This window comes from Thalassophryne amazonica, chromosome 3 (genome assembly GCF_902500255.1).
Source record: "Thalassophryne amazonica chromosome 3, fThaAma1.1, whole genome shotgun sequence".
NCBI classification, from domain to species: domain Eukaryota; kingdom Metazoa; phylum Chordata; class Actinopteri; order Batrachoidiformes; family Batrachoididae; genus Thalassophryne; species Thalassophryne amazonica.
Window position 1 is genome coordinate 84,251,800 of NC_047105.1, and position 19,136 is coordinate 84,270,935.

The following is a 19,136-nucleotide window of genomic DNA, read 5'->3' on the forward strand; positions in this document are numbered from 1 at the left end:
TTATATGTAGACAGGTGTGCCTTTCCAAATCATGTCCAATCAACTGAATTTACCCCAAGTGGACTCCAATTAAGCTGTAGAAACATCTCAAAGATGATCAATGGAAACGGGACGCACCTGAGCTCAATTTTGAGCTTCATGGCAAAGGCTGTGAATACTTATCAATCGATCAATCAATCAAAGATTAAATATAGCCATTTCCACAACCCAGAGGGTGACCAAAGTGCTTCACAGTCAGATAAAAACATAAAGAATAGCTTAAGACAATGGGCAAATTTAAAACAGACACATCAATAAAAATATACGAGGTCTGTGAGAAAAGTATTCGACCTTTTTATTTTATGCAAAAAATATATGCATTTGATTCATATGTTTTTACGTCAGCCAAGCTTGGACCTTCGTGCGCATGCGTGAGTTTTTCCACGCCTGTCGGGTGCATCATTCGCCTGTGGGCAGGCTTTGAGTGAGCACTGCTCCACCCCTCTCGTCGTTGTTTCATTGCGAGGAAATGGCGGAATGATTTGGGCTTTTTTTCCATCAGAATTTTTTCAGAAACTGTTAGAGACAGGCAGCTGGAAACCATTCAAAAAATGTATCTGGCTTTCGGTGAAAATTTTACGGGCTTCACAGAGAATAAGGAGTGTTACTACAGCTTTAAGGACTGCCCACAATGGCGCATGGCGCGCCGCGCTCCGAGCCACCATCGAGAGGCAGAAACCACCACATCGTTTCTAAACGGATCGCTGTGTGGAGCCGGGACCGTCGTGTGTAATTTCTCTGGTTATCACAAGAGCTGGACATCAGCCATTTTCCGGCAGATTTCACTTTTAACAAGAGATTTTGTCATGGAAAGCCGCGCGGAGACTTCGCGCGTCACGACCGATTCGCTGATGAAGCGAGACAAAGGAACACCTCCGTGTTAAAGGACAAGTTGGGACATGCCTATCTCGGCTTTCAGTGCTTACCAGTCGAGTGAGTATAAGAGAAATTGTGGAGAGCTGGGAGAGGGGTGGACCAGTGCTCACTCAAAGCCTGCCCACAGGCGAATGACGCAACCGACAGGCGTGGAAAAACTCACGCATGCACAAGAAGGTTCAAGCTTGGCTGACGTAAAAACATGTGAATCAAATCCATATATTTTTTGCATAAAATGTAAAAAGGTCGGATTCTTTTCTCACAGACCTCGTACATCCAAAATATTTGCAGATAAGAACCGAATACAAAGTCAGAGCACTGATGGTTGTGCAAAAGCCAGTCTAAAAAGGAAGTTTTTTAATTTAGATTTATAAAGACCCAGGTCAGTGATGGTGCAGACCTTGTGGGGGAGCTTGTTCCACAGTCTGGGTGTGGCCACAGAGGAATCCTGGTCTCCCCAGTGGCAGTATCTGGACCTCAGAACCTCTAGTGCACATTGGTTGGAAGATCTCAAAACTCTGGTTTGGTCCCGATGTGTCAGCACCTCGGCTAAGCATGGTCGGGCCAAAGATGTGATTTCTTAGCTTTTCATTTTTAATAAATTTGCAACTGTCATTATGGGTGTTGTGTGTATAATTTTGAGGAAAAAATAAATTTTATCCATTTTGTAACATAAAAATGTGGAAAAAGTGCAGCCCTGTGAATCGTTTCTGGGTGCACTGTATATTAACAGATATGTGTGAGACTACAAATATTCAAATTCTGATAACTTATTATTTTTGGGTATACAAACATAAAACATTTGAAGTAATCGGCTAAATCCATTATTTTGTGTTCTGCCAACTTGTTGGTGTTTACAGTGTATAATAAAGGACACTTACTTCTCCTATTTCTTATTGAAGGCACACTGTCATACATCCTTGGGGTAACTGTGAATTTCTTCATTGCCAAAAGTTCTCTGACAGCATCCTTTGAAGTGATTTTCAGCTTTCAAACTGCCAGCAGTATCAAAATCCTGCACTAGTGATTCATAACCACCAGTCAACACAAGCAGGATCATGTTCTTATGTTTAAATGGTGACGTCAGTGTGGCTGTCACACACAGTCAAGTTTTCTGGTTCACACCCTTTATCCCCTCCCCCACCCCCACCCCCCCTACCCCCAGCACCTCATCTCTACCCCACACCGAGTCTCGCTTTCTCAAACACAAGCTCACACTCCTACATGTTAATATTTCAGTAGGGTGATTTATCAGCACAGCAGGAACATTGCTCTCTATGCTCCCATTCTATACACCTGGTGTTAAGAACACACACCGCACACACAAATGCACACTTGCATGGCATACATGGAGAAAAGACAGAGATGCTATGGCAATATCGGAGATGGTGAGACCCACTGCTGAGTGTTCTCTGAGCTCAATGTCAAACCAGCTGCCCAGCAATCAGTCATTACACTTTTAAAACTAGAGGACATGTACGTGCACGCGTGAGTGGAGGAGAATTCTTCTCCCGCCTTATCTCATGACAACAGAAAGAGAACAAGCACAATGACAATCAATAAACTAACACATACACGTGCTCTCATCCCACCCCCTCACCCCTTCTCTCCATATGTGGTCCTTCCACATAATACCTCCTCTCTCTTTCCTTGCCCTCTTTTCTTCGATCAACCTCCACTCTTTTATCGCCCTTATCATACTATTTCTTAATTTTCTGTTTGCTGCTTTTTCAGCACCTCCTCGAACATTGCCAACTGATTTCCACTCCCATCCTCTCATCTAATCTATCCCAACCTCTCCTTCTGTTGCTCTTCCAATGTGATCTAGACACATCCATGCGAAGTGAAATGATTTTCATTTACCCTGACCAGCGTTTGTACTTTAATTGAGTTTACATTGACCTAATTCTCTTTGACACCTCAAATCTGTTCTGTTTTAGGGTGAGTCTGTCAGTTTCTTAGCGGAGTGGAGACCCCCACCCTCCAATCAAAGCCCAGTTTAGTCTCAAGCAGTGTGAGTCATCTCAGAGCTGCTGATTCTAATTATGCTATAGAGAAGATGGATGCGATCAGATGTTTGTGTGTGCACGTGTGTGTGCGCGTGCACGCTCAGGCAATGATGGTGCCCTCACAAACCCACTGATTCAAGCAGACATAAATGCTATTGATTGTAACTGGGCTGTGATATAAAAAGCTTTTCCACTGTTCCACTGTATAGCACAGCAAAAACAGAGAACACACGGGGAGGAGAGCGGGAAAGACAGATGGCAAAATGAAGAGAGAGAGCAGACAAGTGAGTCTGGTAAATGGAGAAAAAGAGGAGGAGAAGTGTATGTGTGTGTGTGTGTGTGTTGAGGTAACAGTCAATACTTTAAAATGATGAGGTATTACTGTGGGTGGAGAGTGTAATGAAGGTCATTGATTGTTATCTTAATATAACCCCCAACACACATGCACGCATATGCACGCATGTGGTCACATAGATACACATGCCCACTAAATGTCACTGGCACCATGAGATGAGTCACTTTCCATCTGATGGGATTAGGTGTAATCTGTTCTAATCGTGCCTCGTGTCATGTGTAAATGGGATTATATCTAACTGCTGCTCAATAACACCAATATGAGTGCTGCTGTTGGTGTTGGGAGGCCGAGGCCATACGGCAGCACAACCAATCAATGAGAAATCCATCCACAACGTAAACTGTGCTGCTGGCCTGAGGCTGCTGCCAGGAAGAGTCCTTCAGCTCGCACAGTGGCAGCTCACAGGCATCACCTGCGGCATTCACTGGTGTCAGTAATCACAAATGGGAATGCTTCACTTACTTCATCTTTTCTTGTTTCCCCCTGCTTTATTTCTTTCAAACTTCATTTTGGCCCAAATTTTTTTTTCCAGCAAATGAAAGTAAACATCAAATTGAAAAGCACTCATTAAGGTGTACACATCAAACAAGGCCAAATTCCTGGATCTATACTCTTCACTGGAAAAAATGCTTAAAAAAACTGTAATATTCCAGCAGCTGGATTGCAATGAAAATAGTGTACAAACTAATTTAACACCTCATTGAATGATGCATTCTAGCGTTCAACAAACTGAAATATTTTTACCATTGCACAAATGGAAAACATTCATTACTTGTTTTATATGACACCTAAACAGAGCTGCGTCATTTGAAATTTGATTTACAGGAAGCTGACAACTGGGGGCGGAGTAGGCTCTCTGTTTGACCAGCAGTTCACGCTGGCTTGCAGGTGAGCTGAAACACAGATGAGCAGAGCAATAGCCCTGAGAAGCTCAGTGGTATGTGTCTTTCACAGGCCAGTAATGGTAGCGCAGTGGTAAAGTTTCTGACTGGCAACCAGAGCTTTTGGAAAGCATGAGTTTGAATCCCGTGGGTGACATGTATTTTTTATTTTTTTATTTTCACAGCCTGCTCGCACTGTGTTCCTGTGTGCATGAAACCGTTGCAACATGTATTTTAAAAAATTTTTATATATTTTTTCTTCACAGCAGCTGCACGATGTGATTACACATAGCACAGCTGCTGGCACTGCTGGTGTTGCTTTAACCATCTCACCGGCATTGTGCATGCCTGGCCATTAGCACGTTTTGTGGTGCGCTCATATGCGCTTTTCCAATGGGAGTTGTCCTGAGTTGTACATATTCGCACTATGCGTGAAGGGGCCCTATATAAAGGTTAAATTAAAACAATGAATGTCACATGACATAGAATCCACAAATCAAATGACAAGTATCTATTTAGGTGTTATATAATGTAATACAGCAGAAAATAACCATCACTATGTATGTAATTAATACATAAATTACATACATACATAAATGTGAAACGATGCAATTTTAATGATATTTGGTGCTTTTTAAAATACAGTGCTGGAAAATTATAAAAAGAAAAACCTGTAAAATTACAGATTTAAAAAAAGTATACTCCCAAATTAATGTTAATCTATTCTATACAGATATGTTATATTCAGTGGCGTGAGTCAATAGTTTTTGAGGAAGACAAAGTTGTAGGCCAATAGTTTGAGAAATTCTGCTGCAAAGCCAAAAAAAATGCAATAAGAAGGTCTAAAATAACTTCAGTACATTCTGAGTACTGGTCCCGTGCCAATAAATGAGGAGGGTCGCATCAGGAAGGGCATCAGGTGTAAAACACACCAAAATTAAAGCTGTAGATAACAAACCAAATTTCATGCCAGACTGATTGAGGCCAGGGTTAACAATGACCGCCACCGGTGCTGTTGCGGAAATGGAAGGGAAGTAAGACCAGGAGTATAGGCAGTGGGTTCAAGTTGTTGTATCATCGTGAGGATAGGATAAGAGTGTTGGGGTCATTTTAAAGGAAGAGTATGTTAAGAGTGTGCTGTAGGTTAAGCGGGTTGAGTGTGAAGTTGGAAAATGAAGGGGTGATGATGAATATGATCAGTGCATATGAAGAGTTCAGGCACCACGCCTACGGAAAATGAGATAACCATTGCAAGTGAAAGCTTGCCGAGGCTCGTATCCGATAACAAAATCAATTCTGCTACAACACCTCGTAAATCCTATGGTAAATGCAAGTCAAGACGCGGTTTCTATGCAGAACCTCATAAGTGCCATCCCAGTTTGTGTGCAAATCCACATAGTGAACAGTGCACCACTCACTGGCATGTATCTCGGTCATGTGACGCAAAGACTGCGGCGCCCACGAGAGCTTCTCTGATGCTGCATTTACACATAACGAGGGCACGTCACAAATGCCATGAAGTATACATTCTTGGCTGCTGATCAAGATGAATGTGATGATTTGAGGCAGAGGCGTCAGGTGTCCTCAGGAACTGCTGCAACCTGTTACCACATGTTATGATTAATGGAACATGTTGGTGGAGCATTATCAGGAACCATTACGCATGGTCAAGAATAATGTTCCGCGCTGTTGCGCGCTATTGCACGTAACAGTGCATCGTTAAGTTCTGTCACATTGTGAATGAGGCGAATTGTCTCCGCACACACCCATATTCATCCATCAGCTGATGAGCAATTCAGATCGCTCCAGTTTGCTCCTTTAAATCCACACAAGAAGAACTTTGTGATTGCATACTTAGATGGGTTCTGTGCCATGGAGTGGCGCAGAGAAGAGGAGGAGATGGAGATACCCAGATGTGTGGCTTCATGCAGTTCTCGTCTCGCTCATTTTCCCAAACATCAGGCCTGGCAGCAGGTGGAACACCTGCAGGAGCACACTGAGGAGCATTGGAATGAAACTTTTAGCCGACTTGGCATCTCTGTCCTTCTTCAGCATACTGCAGCAATGAAATTGAATGCAGTGCAGCAGAGTTTAATTGTGCGCACGTCAGAGAAGAACGCTGTCACGTTCTATTAAGGATCACCACTAATCAAAACGGATCAACACGCTCAGTTGCGACCTCCACGACATGAGGCGAAATGAGGGTGGTGCGTGACATTCCTGGAAGATTTTTTGACAGCCAAAAACATGCGCCACGAAAATCACGAATATCACACAACAACATGCACTATTAATAAACCTATTCAGATGCGTTAAGTCACATTAAGAATGTCAGGAATGTGCCAAGAATAACGCAAATATGACATTCATAACGCGTACTGCCTATGAGTAAATGCATCATTAGTGTACATTAAAGTGATGGACTTACTGAGTTTTGCAAACAAACTGAAGGTGGAGATACCAGGTTTTGCAGCCAAATCTATTAAAGGTTGCTATCAGGTTTGGTCGATAGGACAGGCAAGATGCAAATGCAGGATGCAGGAACACAGCTTAGTGGCATAAAAACGTTTACTTGGTTATCAGGCTAAAGGCATGGTCGAGGTACACAAGCAGGTTGTCAAAAAACACAATGAGGCAATCAGAGCAAGGCAAAAATACAAGAATAAGGCTGGAAAGAGGCACTAGGCACATCGATCGGGCAAAGGACAAAGGCAAACTGTGAGGCTTATAAAGCACCTAGGTGATTAACTGCAAATCAAGAACAGGTGTGTGAAGAAGCTCCCAGAAACGGGGTGCGGCCAGATAGAGGGAAACACCCACCACCAAGAGCCCAGAGAGGGAGACAAGAGAAAGCAGGAGAGAGAACCACCAACCAGAAAGACAGAGCAAGAGGCAGACAGAACCCAAAAGCAATCCAAAAGACCGAAAACCTGACAGTTGCTAATTAACACATTTCTGAAAAAGGTTGATTTTTGAGATTCTGCTATTTTGTTCAGTGCACCATAACCATTTCATAACAAGAAAGAATGATTCATGGAGATGTACAACTTCCATCAGGTAAATATCCTTATTTAAAACAAGAGTGGTCTGGTGGAGATACAGGGTTTTGCGCCTGAACTCTTCATAAGCCCCAGAGGTAGGTTGTGAAATGAAAGAGAAAGATTTCTGGAGTGAGTTAGATGAGGTGGTGGAGAGTGTACCCAAGCATGAAAGATGGGTGACTGAAGCGAACTTCAATGGGCATGTTGGTGAAGGAAACAGAGGTGAAGAGGAAGTAGTGGGTAGGTATTAGGCATGTGAATCTCATCACTGACAATGATTTGATACGCATCTCGATACACTACCAGCAATACGATACATATAGTGATACATGACGATACTGATGATACGATACAATATGATTCACCCCTGTTCCCGATTCGATGCAATTTGATATTTATTTGATGGTGATTCAATACCTCACAATGCGATACGATGTGATTTGGTGCGATACGATGCGATTCAATATGATTCAAAGAAATTATACCAAAAATTTAAATAGAAAATAAGAAGCTGCAATTCAGCATGGTACTATGGCATTCTTCTAATTCTACTAGAGGCAGAAAATTTGTTTTACTCCTTATAAGCAGCAAATTTACCAGATTCAGCATTAAGGGATAGGAATTAGTTCATATTTCACATAGTTCATATTTGGAACCTGTTTGATCACACTGTCAGAACTTAAACAGTACAGTAAACAGTAAGACAACATCACTCTCAATGAGTGACTTAAAGGACATGTTGCACTGAAATCATAGCAATTTAGATTTAGGCTGTTAGTGACCATGCAATGATCCACCAGGATTACTTTATGCACTTCCGTGACCGGTTTCAAAGTATACTGCATTCACAGCAAACAGCTACGGAGACTTCCAAAAACAAAGTACTCGTGAGTACTGTGTACGGTATTTCCGACAGGTGATGTAGTTACTAGAAGCATCCCAACATCCGCTTCAATGGAATGTATCTACTAACGTTAAGAACTGAGGCACAAATTCTTTCCAAAGTTTACACAAGTGTGATGTTGTGTTATGATGACTTGTTTTTAAGTGATAATTACTCATTTTGATGCAGTCACGATAAAAGCAGCAGCTGTGAGAAGGTTGTTTTTTTTTTTTTTTTGCACCTGCGGCAATTAGTCATAAACACAGCCTGTTAAGAAACACTAGTAAGTGTTGTATATATCTGTGAAAAACTCTAATATATAAATCTGTGTCATCATGTTGCCTGTACAAATGTCCTTCCACGTCCATTAAGCGGCGATAAACAGCTGACATGCAGGTGAAAACAGTGTAACAGCCGTTTTAACCCGCATGTCAGCTGCTTTGTTTTTTTAAGGGATTATTCATTAATTCTCCTTTAAAAAGTTCCTTACAGAGATAGACAGTTTTATGACATTTCAGAGAGTATGCAAGCTTAATACTGATAATATAGTGTTCAAATTCAGCCAGAAGTCTGTCTAAATTGGGGGTTAAAACAGCTCCTGCTGCACACACACACACACACACACACACACACACACACACACACACACACACACACACACACACACACACACACACACACACACACACACACACACACACACACACACACATACCACATCTACAGACTCTCAAAGTAAAAAAAATGCTCTCACTGAAAGCGCCATTGAAAAGAACACAATGCAAAAGATGAAAAAAAAAAACAACATTCCACTCACCCCAGTGAAAAGATTTCCAAATTAGTCCATAACAAAAAGAAGCCCTCACGCACAAGTCACATGCACATGATCGCAATTGCTATCACCAGCCATGGAACGGTCCACTTGTCCTCACTCAGATCCACAGCCAGAGATCATTTTCAAGTTCCACTCAGCCAGAGAATAATGTTCAGGTCCACTTGCTCTCAGGTTCTGATCACACACGCTTGCATAATGTCTGATTGCCGCTCTGCCTTCAACTGAAATTCTGTCAGGATTGTGGCAAATTAGATAGTCCATTATCTCTTGAAAATAGCATCTTCTGAGTTTTTCCAATATGCTATATACATCTGCTTGTCCAGGCATGTCCGTGATCACAGCAACAGTAAAACCAGCAGCTGTGACACAAACAGCGGTGTCATGACACTTTAAGTTCCAGAATTCAACAGACTCTGAAAAAGTTAAGAGTTTTGGGGTGAAGTGTATCATCTCCTCTGTAAATCCGAGCCACTCTTTTCAAAGAAAAGCTCTGAAGCTTCGTTATCGGACATAACCGCATTCGTTTTGTTCTGTCTGTCTCTGGGATGTTTCTGTTTTGCTATTAACTACGTCACACACAGAGAAATGCCGGGAATTGCAGAGTGAGCCATTTTCCAGAAATGCACCTGTTGCCTCGCTTCAGGAGAGGAATACAAAACATCAGAAACTACTAATTATGAGTGCATGTGCGCAGAGAGACTTATAATCATGAGTACTTTCATGTTGTGCTGCTAACTGGGATGTTAAAAAGTATGCAACATGTCCTTTAAAGTGAGTCATTCACTGAGAGAGTACTGCCTTGGCAAAAGTAATTTGAGATACTTTTCTCACCAGTTTTGTTGAGTTAAGGGGCGTAGCGACAGCCACGGTATTTTTTCCAAATGACCTGTGTCTTGTCATTTCCCATCTTTTCAAAAAAAGCCAAAATAATTCCAAACACCTGATTTAAATGTTTTGATGTCCCCAAAATCTCCTAAAACTGCTTGCGCTGTTGTCACGGGCCTCCATTTTGAAATAGATTTGTTGCGGTAGAAATGTGCTGTGCTTTCAGGCTTCCATCCGTGGTGCATTCAGTGTGTATCAGAAAAAAATCGATGCAAGCATGCAGTGACCAATCCATCGCAATTTCATTCGTCAATTGAATCGATGCACACTGAATGAATCAATACATTCGCATTGCGCACGTTTGCATCTACATATCAATTTGTATCGATTAATCTCCACATCCCTAGTAGATCTGGTATCAAGAACAGGAAGGTGGAAGGGCAGATAGTAGTTGATTTTCCAAAAATGATGGAAATGGCTGTGGTGAACGCCTACTTTAAGAAAATGGAGGAGCACAGAGTGACATATATGATTGGAGGAAGGTGCACCCAAATGGACTACATTCTGTGTAGGAGATGCAAGCTAAAACAAATTAGAGACTGTAAGGTGGTGGCAGGAGAGAGTGTAGCTAGACAGCATAGGATGGTGGTTTGTAGGATGACTTCAAACATGATGAAGAAGAAGAAGAGAGTCAGAGCATGCATGAGGAGTGGAAACGAAGTAAGCTGGTTCCTATTTTTAAGAACAAGGGTGATGTGCAGAGCTGCAGTAACTACAGAGCCATAAAGTTGATCAGCCACAGCATGACGTTATGGGAAATAGTAGAAGCTAGGCTTACAATCAGGTGAAGATCTGTGAGCAGCAATATGGTTTCATGCCATTTAATGATGGAAAAGTATAGAGAAGGCCAGAAGGAGTTACATTGTGTGTTCATGGATTTAGAGAAAGCTTATGATAGGGTGCCAACAGAAGAGTTGTGTATTGCATGAGGAAGTCTGGAGTTCTAGAGACCTATGAGGGTAGTGCAAGACATATACAAGGACAGTGTGACAGCAGTGAGATGTGCAATAGGAATGACAGACTCATTCAAGGTAGAGGTGGGATTACACCAATGATCAGTGCTGATTCCTTTCTTATTTGCAAAGGTGATGGACAGATTGACTGATGAGACCAGACAGGAGACTTCATGGACTATGATGTTTGCAGATGACATTGTGATCTGTAGTGAGAGTACAGAACAGGTTGAGTCTAACCTGGAAAGGTGGAGATATGCTCTGGAGAGGAGAGTGAATGTCAGTAGGAGCAAGACTGAGTGCATGTGTGTGAATGAGAAGGAGGAGAAGTGGTGAAAGTAGATGAGTGTAAATACTAGGGGTCAACTGTCCAAAGTAATGGGTGTAGTAATGAGTGTGGTATAGAGATGAAGAGACTGCAGACAGGGTGGAGGGGTGGAGAAAGTGGCGGGAGTGATTGTGATAGAAGAATACCAGTAAAAGTGACGGGGAAAGTTAACAAGACAGTAGTAAGACCAGCTATGTTGTATGGCTTAGAGATAGCGGGACTAATGAAAAGACAAGAGGCAGAGCTGGAGGTGACAGAGCTGAAGATGTTGCGATTCTCTTCGGGAGTGATGAGAATGGACAGGATTAGGAATGGACATATCAGAGGGACAGCTCAGGTGTGACAGTTTGGAGACAAAGTCAGGTGAGATTGAGGATGGTTTTGATATGTGCAGAGGAGGGACCTGGGGTATATAGGGATGGAGGATGGAGCCACCAGGCAGGAGGAGAAGAGGAAGCCAAAGAGGTGATTTATGGATGTGGTGAGGGAGGACATGATGATGTGACAGAAGAAGTTACAGAGAACAGAGTGAGATGGAAAGATTGATCTGCTGTGTCGACCCCTAACGGGAGCAGCTGAAAGAAGAAGAAGAAGAAAAAGGTCTAAAATAACTCAATAAATAATGAACCAAAGAAAATATAAATAATCTAGAATCTGCATTGGAAATGATTGATGTCATTCTTCTATGTATAAGGTAGCATTACATTGTAACTACAAATCTGTTAACTGCAAGTGAGCTGAGTACTTCATACACTTAAAATCAATGTGGAAATTCTAGAAGATTAAAGGAATTAGTTTATTCAAACAGAAAATTTACCTAAAATCTTTTATCATATTAAGTTCTCAGTGCAGGCAAAATAATATGTTTAATTATTAGCAAAGTACAATTTCTCCAGTAATTACCCTCATCAATGATTCAGTATTTTTTGGCCCAGTTGGTGTTTTTTAGCAGGATATCTAAAAAAGGAATAAACACAAAGTAATAAATTTTGGACAACATAGGTCTTGGGTCAGGAAATAGCTGTCAAAAATATTGAACCAGGTACAGATCCAGAATAATTTTACATTAATAATTTTGCATAGTATTTATGTAACTAGACATGGGCCGATAACCGGTTTCACAGTATACCGTGGTAAGAAAAAGCCACGGTATCAAAACCACTAAAAAATTTCCGTTATACCATCCCTACGGTATGAGCAGGTTATGAGAATTCTTGACAGGCAGAGCGGAAGCGGCCACTGCCGCCCTTCCCCTGGCGTGCACCTCTGTCTCTGTTTACAAACAGGCAGCTAACGTTAGCTAACTCTGCATCATGGCTGAAGGAGGCAAAGCCTGCACTGAACTTTTCCCTCCGTCTAAAAGGACCAAGTCGGCTTTTTCTTTAATTTTCTGCGGAATAGCCCTTCAAGCCAAAAACGGTGGCAACAAAGCACCGTAGCTATGGCCTGTGTCGGACGCGGAGCGATTCAAGATACCCGCAAAGGATTACATGAAAGGAGTAAACTTTATCCCATCCTTGAAACCACTGAGTAGTACAAGCGGTGGACTCGAGTCGTACTTGTGGTCGACCAAATTTCTCCCACAAACATGTCAAGAAGGACAAATACATCCATTCCAAGCACTTTGTTGGTGAAGCTGGGCCAAATATTGAGCATCCAGAGTTCTGGACGTTATTCCAGCCACGTTTCTCCCTAAGCACGCAAGTCATGTTTCCCACGGGGCAGATGCTACATGTCTAAAAGAGTGACTATCATTTTGGTATGTTTTCTAAAGTTATCAGTGGTATAGTGCTCGTAGCAGTAGACATCACGTCAATAAGCGAAGTGCGCATCTCAGGCCGCGCGGTGCATTATGGGTAGGCTAAATTTTTCAGCTACCAACCCACAAGCTATGGCGGCAGAAAGCAGCAAGGAGTGCTGTGATTTGGATCATTTCAACCGCTGGAAAGTTGATGATTTAAAGCATTTTTGTAAGCTCCGCGGATTGCCTCTTACAACCAGGAGTACGTACGGCAGTGGAGAGAAATGGAAAGAAGAGCTGGTTGTGTTTGCGTGTGCTGCATCTGTGCAGAAACTACCGTTAGTGCCGACAGAGGAAGCGTGCGCTGCTGTTGAAAATGACCAGTCCTTGTTGATAGTTGGAGACAAACAAATTTCTGACCCCTTGAAGGCAACTGACGGACGGTTAGATGAAGTCCAGAGACTGAAACTGTGGATATTGCAGAATATTTGCTAAGCAGGGATGAGAAATCGCTACTCCGCCGGCTTCGTAATGACGACAATGATGGTGAGTCTCACATATAACCTCTTTGGTGTCATGTTTGTTTTGATAGGTTGACAGGCATACAATGATATGTGCGTGCATGCAGTTTGTTTATAGGACATGTCAATTTTACAATATTACGCGCCGCGTCATTCATGGCGCGACATTACAGTCATACGCTGATGCACGAAATGGCGGCACGGTTTCAGGATATTGACAAAATAAATGTGTGCAAGAAACTTACAATTTTAGTCCGTCTTTTACGTCCATCTGGATCTTTCTTTTCTGTGGGGAAATTGTGTAGAATGAACGGAGGTTTACAACCACATTTTTTCTTCTTTCCGTCTTTGTGTGGACTCGGCGGAGCTTTGCAATTGTGTGTTTTCAGCCAACTTTCAAGCCTATAAATTCCTTGTAAAATTATAGATAGTCTCTGCTGCAGATACAGATGTGAAAGCATCACTTGGTCTTGTTTGTTCCTTAATAGTGCAAAAGCAATAAATGTTTGTCAAAATAACTTATTTATTTATTTTTAATGCTTTCATCTAACCACTCGGTGTGCAATTTTGTACCCTGTCCTACACCCAACATAAAGTAGAGCAAACCCAGTGCAAGTGTCAGTGCAAAATTGCTCTAAATAGTGGAACAATACCGCTTGCACTCCTGTGGGCCTGTTGGCCTAAAAATGATGTATGGTCAGGTGCAGAGTTGGTGCATTGAAAATGTCCATCATCAAAAAGAAAGAAAGAAAACTGTTTCACCTCAGGGAACTTTGGTGTCTGCGATCTGCTGTGCGTTCTAACCGGTCAGAGTTAATCTGTCAACAAGCTATAAATTCTCTCACTTGCATATCTTTCCTCAATAGCACAGTGCTGTGTGCTTGGCACACTCTTGTCTAAAGGGAAGGGCAAGTTGGTATCATGTTCAAATGACAAAATGTTAACTCAATCCTTCTGTGCACAGCATCTGCCTTTGTGGTGGGTATTACCTGCTGTATAAATAGGTAATTGTGCTAGAACACCCCCCCCCCCACCCCCCCCCCACCCCCCATGGCCATGTCTCATTGGCACCTGTGTTTAAATCAGGCCCTGTGACTTCTATTCAATAACCTATGTGTCAATGTATGCCACTGGGTAACGTGACTTCAGTATTCACATATATTAACTCACTCATTCATCTTCAACCACTTCCTCCAATTAAGGGTTATAGGTATTCACACATATTTTTTGATTTTCTGCAGTGTTTCCCAGGCTCTGTTTTGGCATGTTTTTCCCAAATCAATATTTGGTATATAATTGTTTTATTTTATTTATTTATTGTCATTGGCTATTTCAGAATTAACACCTAGCAATGGCATCACCAAAATGTGTTTTTATTGTGAAACAAATCCTGCCACGGTTCACATTTTCATGTTTCGGTTTGATCTCTGCCTTATTCTGTTTCTAGTGTTATTCTGCACATTACTATTATTATTCTTTGTGTCATCCGGCTAATTCTAACCAACAGTATGCGTAATCAGGGCTTTGAACCACGATTTTTTACCAAATGGTTCATTCTGAATAGAAACGGTATTTTAAAGTTTCTTGTTCTGGGTTCCACCCCAAAATTTACGTTATACTGAAGTAATATTGTTCCTGAACCGGTTACTAACGTTCCATGTCAGCTATGGCACACTGAAAACACTGTATCTGCCAGGCCAGTATATGGCACTGTAATGTTCCCATTAAAAATCAGTGTTTCCAACTTGACGACTTTCTCGCTAAATCTGGTGACTTTCCAAACTCTCTTGATGACTTATTTTGTCAAAAGCGACTAGCGACTAATTGAGCTACTTTTCCTGACGTCACTGGAGACTTTTCTGGTGTTGGCGGCTCAAAAGTAAAGCACATATTGATCTAGTCTCTCTTCTCATCGAGCGACAGTGGGTCTCGCCACCTCCGTTGCAGTTGCAAAGCCACAGAGCCCTATTGCAAAGCACTGAGCAGAGGGATATCTACAATCCTCCGTGTTGTAACACGTATGTGCAATGCCTCCGCTCCGCGTCTGTTAACCTCTTTGGGCTGTTGCCACATTGAATGGCAAACCTGACTCGGACTCAGCCTTTATCTCATTTGCTGCGATGTGACTGCCCTGGCCTTGAGAAATTATTTTATTTTAAGACGTGATAGCCAATTTTAATGGCAAAATAAATAAACAAACCAACAATCAAAATTATTTGTGGTTCTAAATATTAGTAAGGTGTTTTACTCACTTTTTTGTCTCTTTCACAATGTTTTTTTAACTTTATTTCAACAAATACATTAACAGTAAATGAACAAAGACAAGGCCACAATAACGTTCACAGAATAATGAGATAAAATTCAATTAAATAGAAAGAGAGAGAAAAATAAATAAAATAAATTGTACAATAACAAAAATAAAGGGATTCTTTAACATTAATTCTCTTATAGACTGTGACAGTTTTAGGACATTTGGGAGAATCTGTAAGCTTCATACTGCTAATATATTAATAATATATCTTTGTAAATTCCTTTTCAATACTCTGCATTTATGAACAGGGAATTTACTAAACAATATTCTCTCCCACAATGTTTTTTTTTCCTACAGCATTTGTTATGATGTAGGAAATGCAAATGCAAATAATATGCAAATTAGATTGTGACATCATCGAGCGACTTTTAGGACAGCCAATAGCTACTTTTCTGACTGAGGAGTTGGCAACACTGTAAAAAACAAAGAAGAAGACAATAGAACATGCACATAAGGAGCTATTCAATGTAGCAGCAGGAGCTACAACTTTCCAAAGCGACACACTGAGTAAAATAGAGCATGTTAAGAGAAAGCCAACAGCACCAACAGCATTTCCTGTATATTCGTTTTGTGAATTGTTCTGTAATTTATGTCTGTAGCATGGCCCAAGCAGAGGGTCACCCCTTTGAGTCTGGTCTGCTTGAGGTTTCTTCCTCAGAGGGAGTTTTTCCTTACCACTGTTACTCTGGGGGTTAGTAAGGTTAGACCTTACTTGTGTGAAGCGCCTTGAGGTAACTCTATTGTGATTTGGCGCTATATAAATTAAATTAATTAAATTAAATTGAAATTAAAGCAGGTCCGTGCTGATCATCTGAAAGAGTTATATTGCATATAAAAAATAAAGCAGTGTGTTTCATGTTTTTAAAAAAAATCATGCGGTGCTGTGTTGCTCTCTGCCTCGCACACAAAGTGAAAGGATGCGCACTTTCAATGAATCTAATTTTTTCTTTATTCAGATTATGTCAGAATTTTCATAGAAAGGGTGCACAATGGATTTATCAATGCAGCTTTTGTGGAAAAGCTGGACTGCACAGCCAGTTTTCACAGGCTGCATTCACTCACAGATGCAGCCACTCCACTGAGGATTTTGCTGCCTGCCTGTGCTGACAGTCCGGGAAAGCCCTGAAACTCATAATGATGTAAAGAATTAAATAATTACCTGGGACAACAGAGACAGAACACCCTAAATTTGAAAATCCGCATGATGGCACAGCACCGTTATGCCATTGCTTAAGGAAAGCCTTGAATGTTAACACTACCTGTTTCCAACATTTGCTTTAATGTTCGTCACAGCCCAGCAAAGTGAGCAAACAGATAAAATTATTGTCAGAAACAAACATTTTTAAGATTGGTAGCCTGCAATTGATCTCTTATGATAACTGAGACTTCAAAACAGCATAGGCCTCTTGATTGCCTGCTGGTCATACTGGTAAGCTTAACGATAACAGTAATTTGAAATTCCTAGTAAGTCCCTTCGGCTGCTCCCTTGTTTTCACGCAGGGTTGCCACAGCAGATCCAATGTGGATCTGCATGCTGATTTGGCACAGGTTTTATGCCAGATGCCCTCCCTGATGCAACTCCACATTGCATGGTGAAATATGGCAGGGGTGGGGTTTGAAAAGGGACCCTTCTGCACTGAAACCAAGCGCACTAGCCACTTGTCCACCATCCCATAGTAATTTAAAAATCCTGACTGTCACATATTTATCTGGATCTAAATTTTAAAAAGTGGACCCGCTTCTTTTTTTGACCAGGTCTGACATTTTCACAGAGTTTCTTGATTATTAATTGATTATTTTTAGTGCAACCCTGCTGAAAAACTAGTCGCCAAACTAATTCACATGTAAACATTCCTTCCTTGGCGTTGATAATAATATGCAAACAAAATCAGATCACAATTGCAATTTCTATGTCTTTCTTGCACTAATATCCTCCTTACATCCTTGCTTCCAGACTATAACCTCTCCTCAGTTCTGGAAAAGCACCAGCTATGGTTCATTTAGATCAATGAATATTCAGCTAAGTCACATGAAACCACGTTCACACCCCACCTTATGTACACACAGCACCCCACCCCACCCCCTTAAATCCCGCTGCCCCTCTGTCTGAATTATACATTACCTATCCTAATACATTTACATTCATTAATCCTCTATTTCCAGCTGACTAGGTGCTTTACAGTCCAGCCATGTTCTTGGAGCATTTTCGTCATGTAGATGAGGTCGTCAGCATGAGCCTGTGGAGACGAGTTGGCGTACATCTCTAATATCTTAATCAAACCCAGGCACTCAGTCATTGGGATTAAACCAACATGAGTGATTGGTTGGCTGACTGAAGCTGGGCTTGTACAAGGCAACCTTTGCCTGTACTCTCCTCACCTGGTTTTCGGCGATGTTGTCAGCCATTCCTCATGTTTGTCAAAGGTGATGAGATATGCAGCAATCTCCTAGAGACAAAAACACAAGACAGAAAGGTTACAAAGATCTGTGTGTGTGTGTGTGTGTGTGTGTGTGTGTGTGTGTGTGTGTGTGTGTGTGTGTGTGTGTGTGTGTGTGTGTGTGTGTGTGTGTCACACGGAGATAAAACATAACAGGTATTTCCAGATGACCCGCCAACGTCCACAGAGAGCACGTCACTATCTGATTGCCAAGGTGAGGTCTGAGAGCCTGATTGGTCACAGAGCAGCCAGTCAGAAGGTAGATATAAAGGAGAGACCCCGAGGGCCAACAACCAATCAGACTCACCGACACACCGATGTTTTTCCTCCACTGGGGAAGAAAAGCTATCTCCTCAATGCACACACACACACAAACACACATGCACGCACACTGACTACACGAACCCTTGCAGTTGCTGGGAGAGTGCGCTGATAGGAAAAGTTTTCTTGTACTTTGCAGTTTCACAGTTTCCTGTCAGATAAAGCCCACTCCTAACTTGATTCTTAATTCCTCTGGCTCTCTTTTCATCTCCTCGGCTCTCCTCACTTCTTTTTCTGTTCTTCTCTGGCACTCACATGAATCCAATAAGGAAAGACGAAAGTACAAATCATACAGGTGCATTCCATTGAAAGTAAGGAAAAGCTAAATATTCACAAATGTGTATGCGCGTGCACACACACACAAAACCACTGTTAATTCTTCTGGCTTCCTAGTGGCTCACATAGCACCGCCTTTTCCCTCAGCTCAGCGAACTCTCTCACCCCTGGTTTCCTCCTTGAAACATCTTTCTCCTTCGCCCTGTCTCTGACTCCCATCTCACCCACTTGTTGTGAAAGACTATGAAATGTAAATTGTCCTCTTAAGACAATCAGTGTTTGAAATGTGGCACAAAGCAATAGTGAAGAAGACGTCAACACTCCAGCACTCCTTCATCTGCCCCCTCAGATCAACAGCCTCCTCTACAGATGTACACATCTCTCCCTCACGCTTGCTCTCTCTCTCTTCTGTGTGTGTTTAGGTATTTGCCCCAGTTTGGCAT

The 19,136-nt window shown here is 41.8% G+C and overlaps 1 protein-coding gene across 1 annotated transcript in view; it reads right to left on the minus strand.

Moving 5' to 3' along the window:
• Nucleotides 1-19,136, minus strand: part of LOC117507190 (calmodulin-binding transcription activator 1-like) — a gene marked incomplete at its 5' end in the record, with an annotated part of 313,536 nt that overhangs the window by 174,215 nt on the left and 120,185 nt on the right. Inside the window, one exon of the mRNA XM_034167003.1 lies at nt 18,038-18,105. Within this exon, the coding sequence (XP_034022894.1) occupies nt 18,038-18,105 (68 nt within the window). The remainder of the gene's footprint in view (nt 1-18,037; nt 18,106-19,136) is intronic.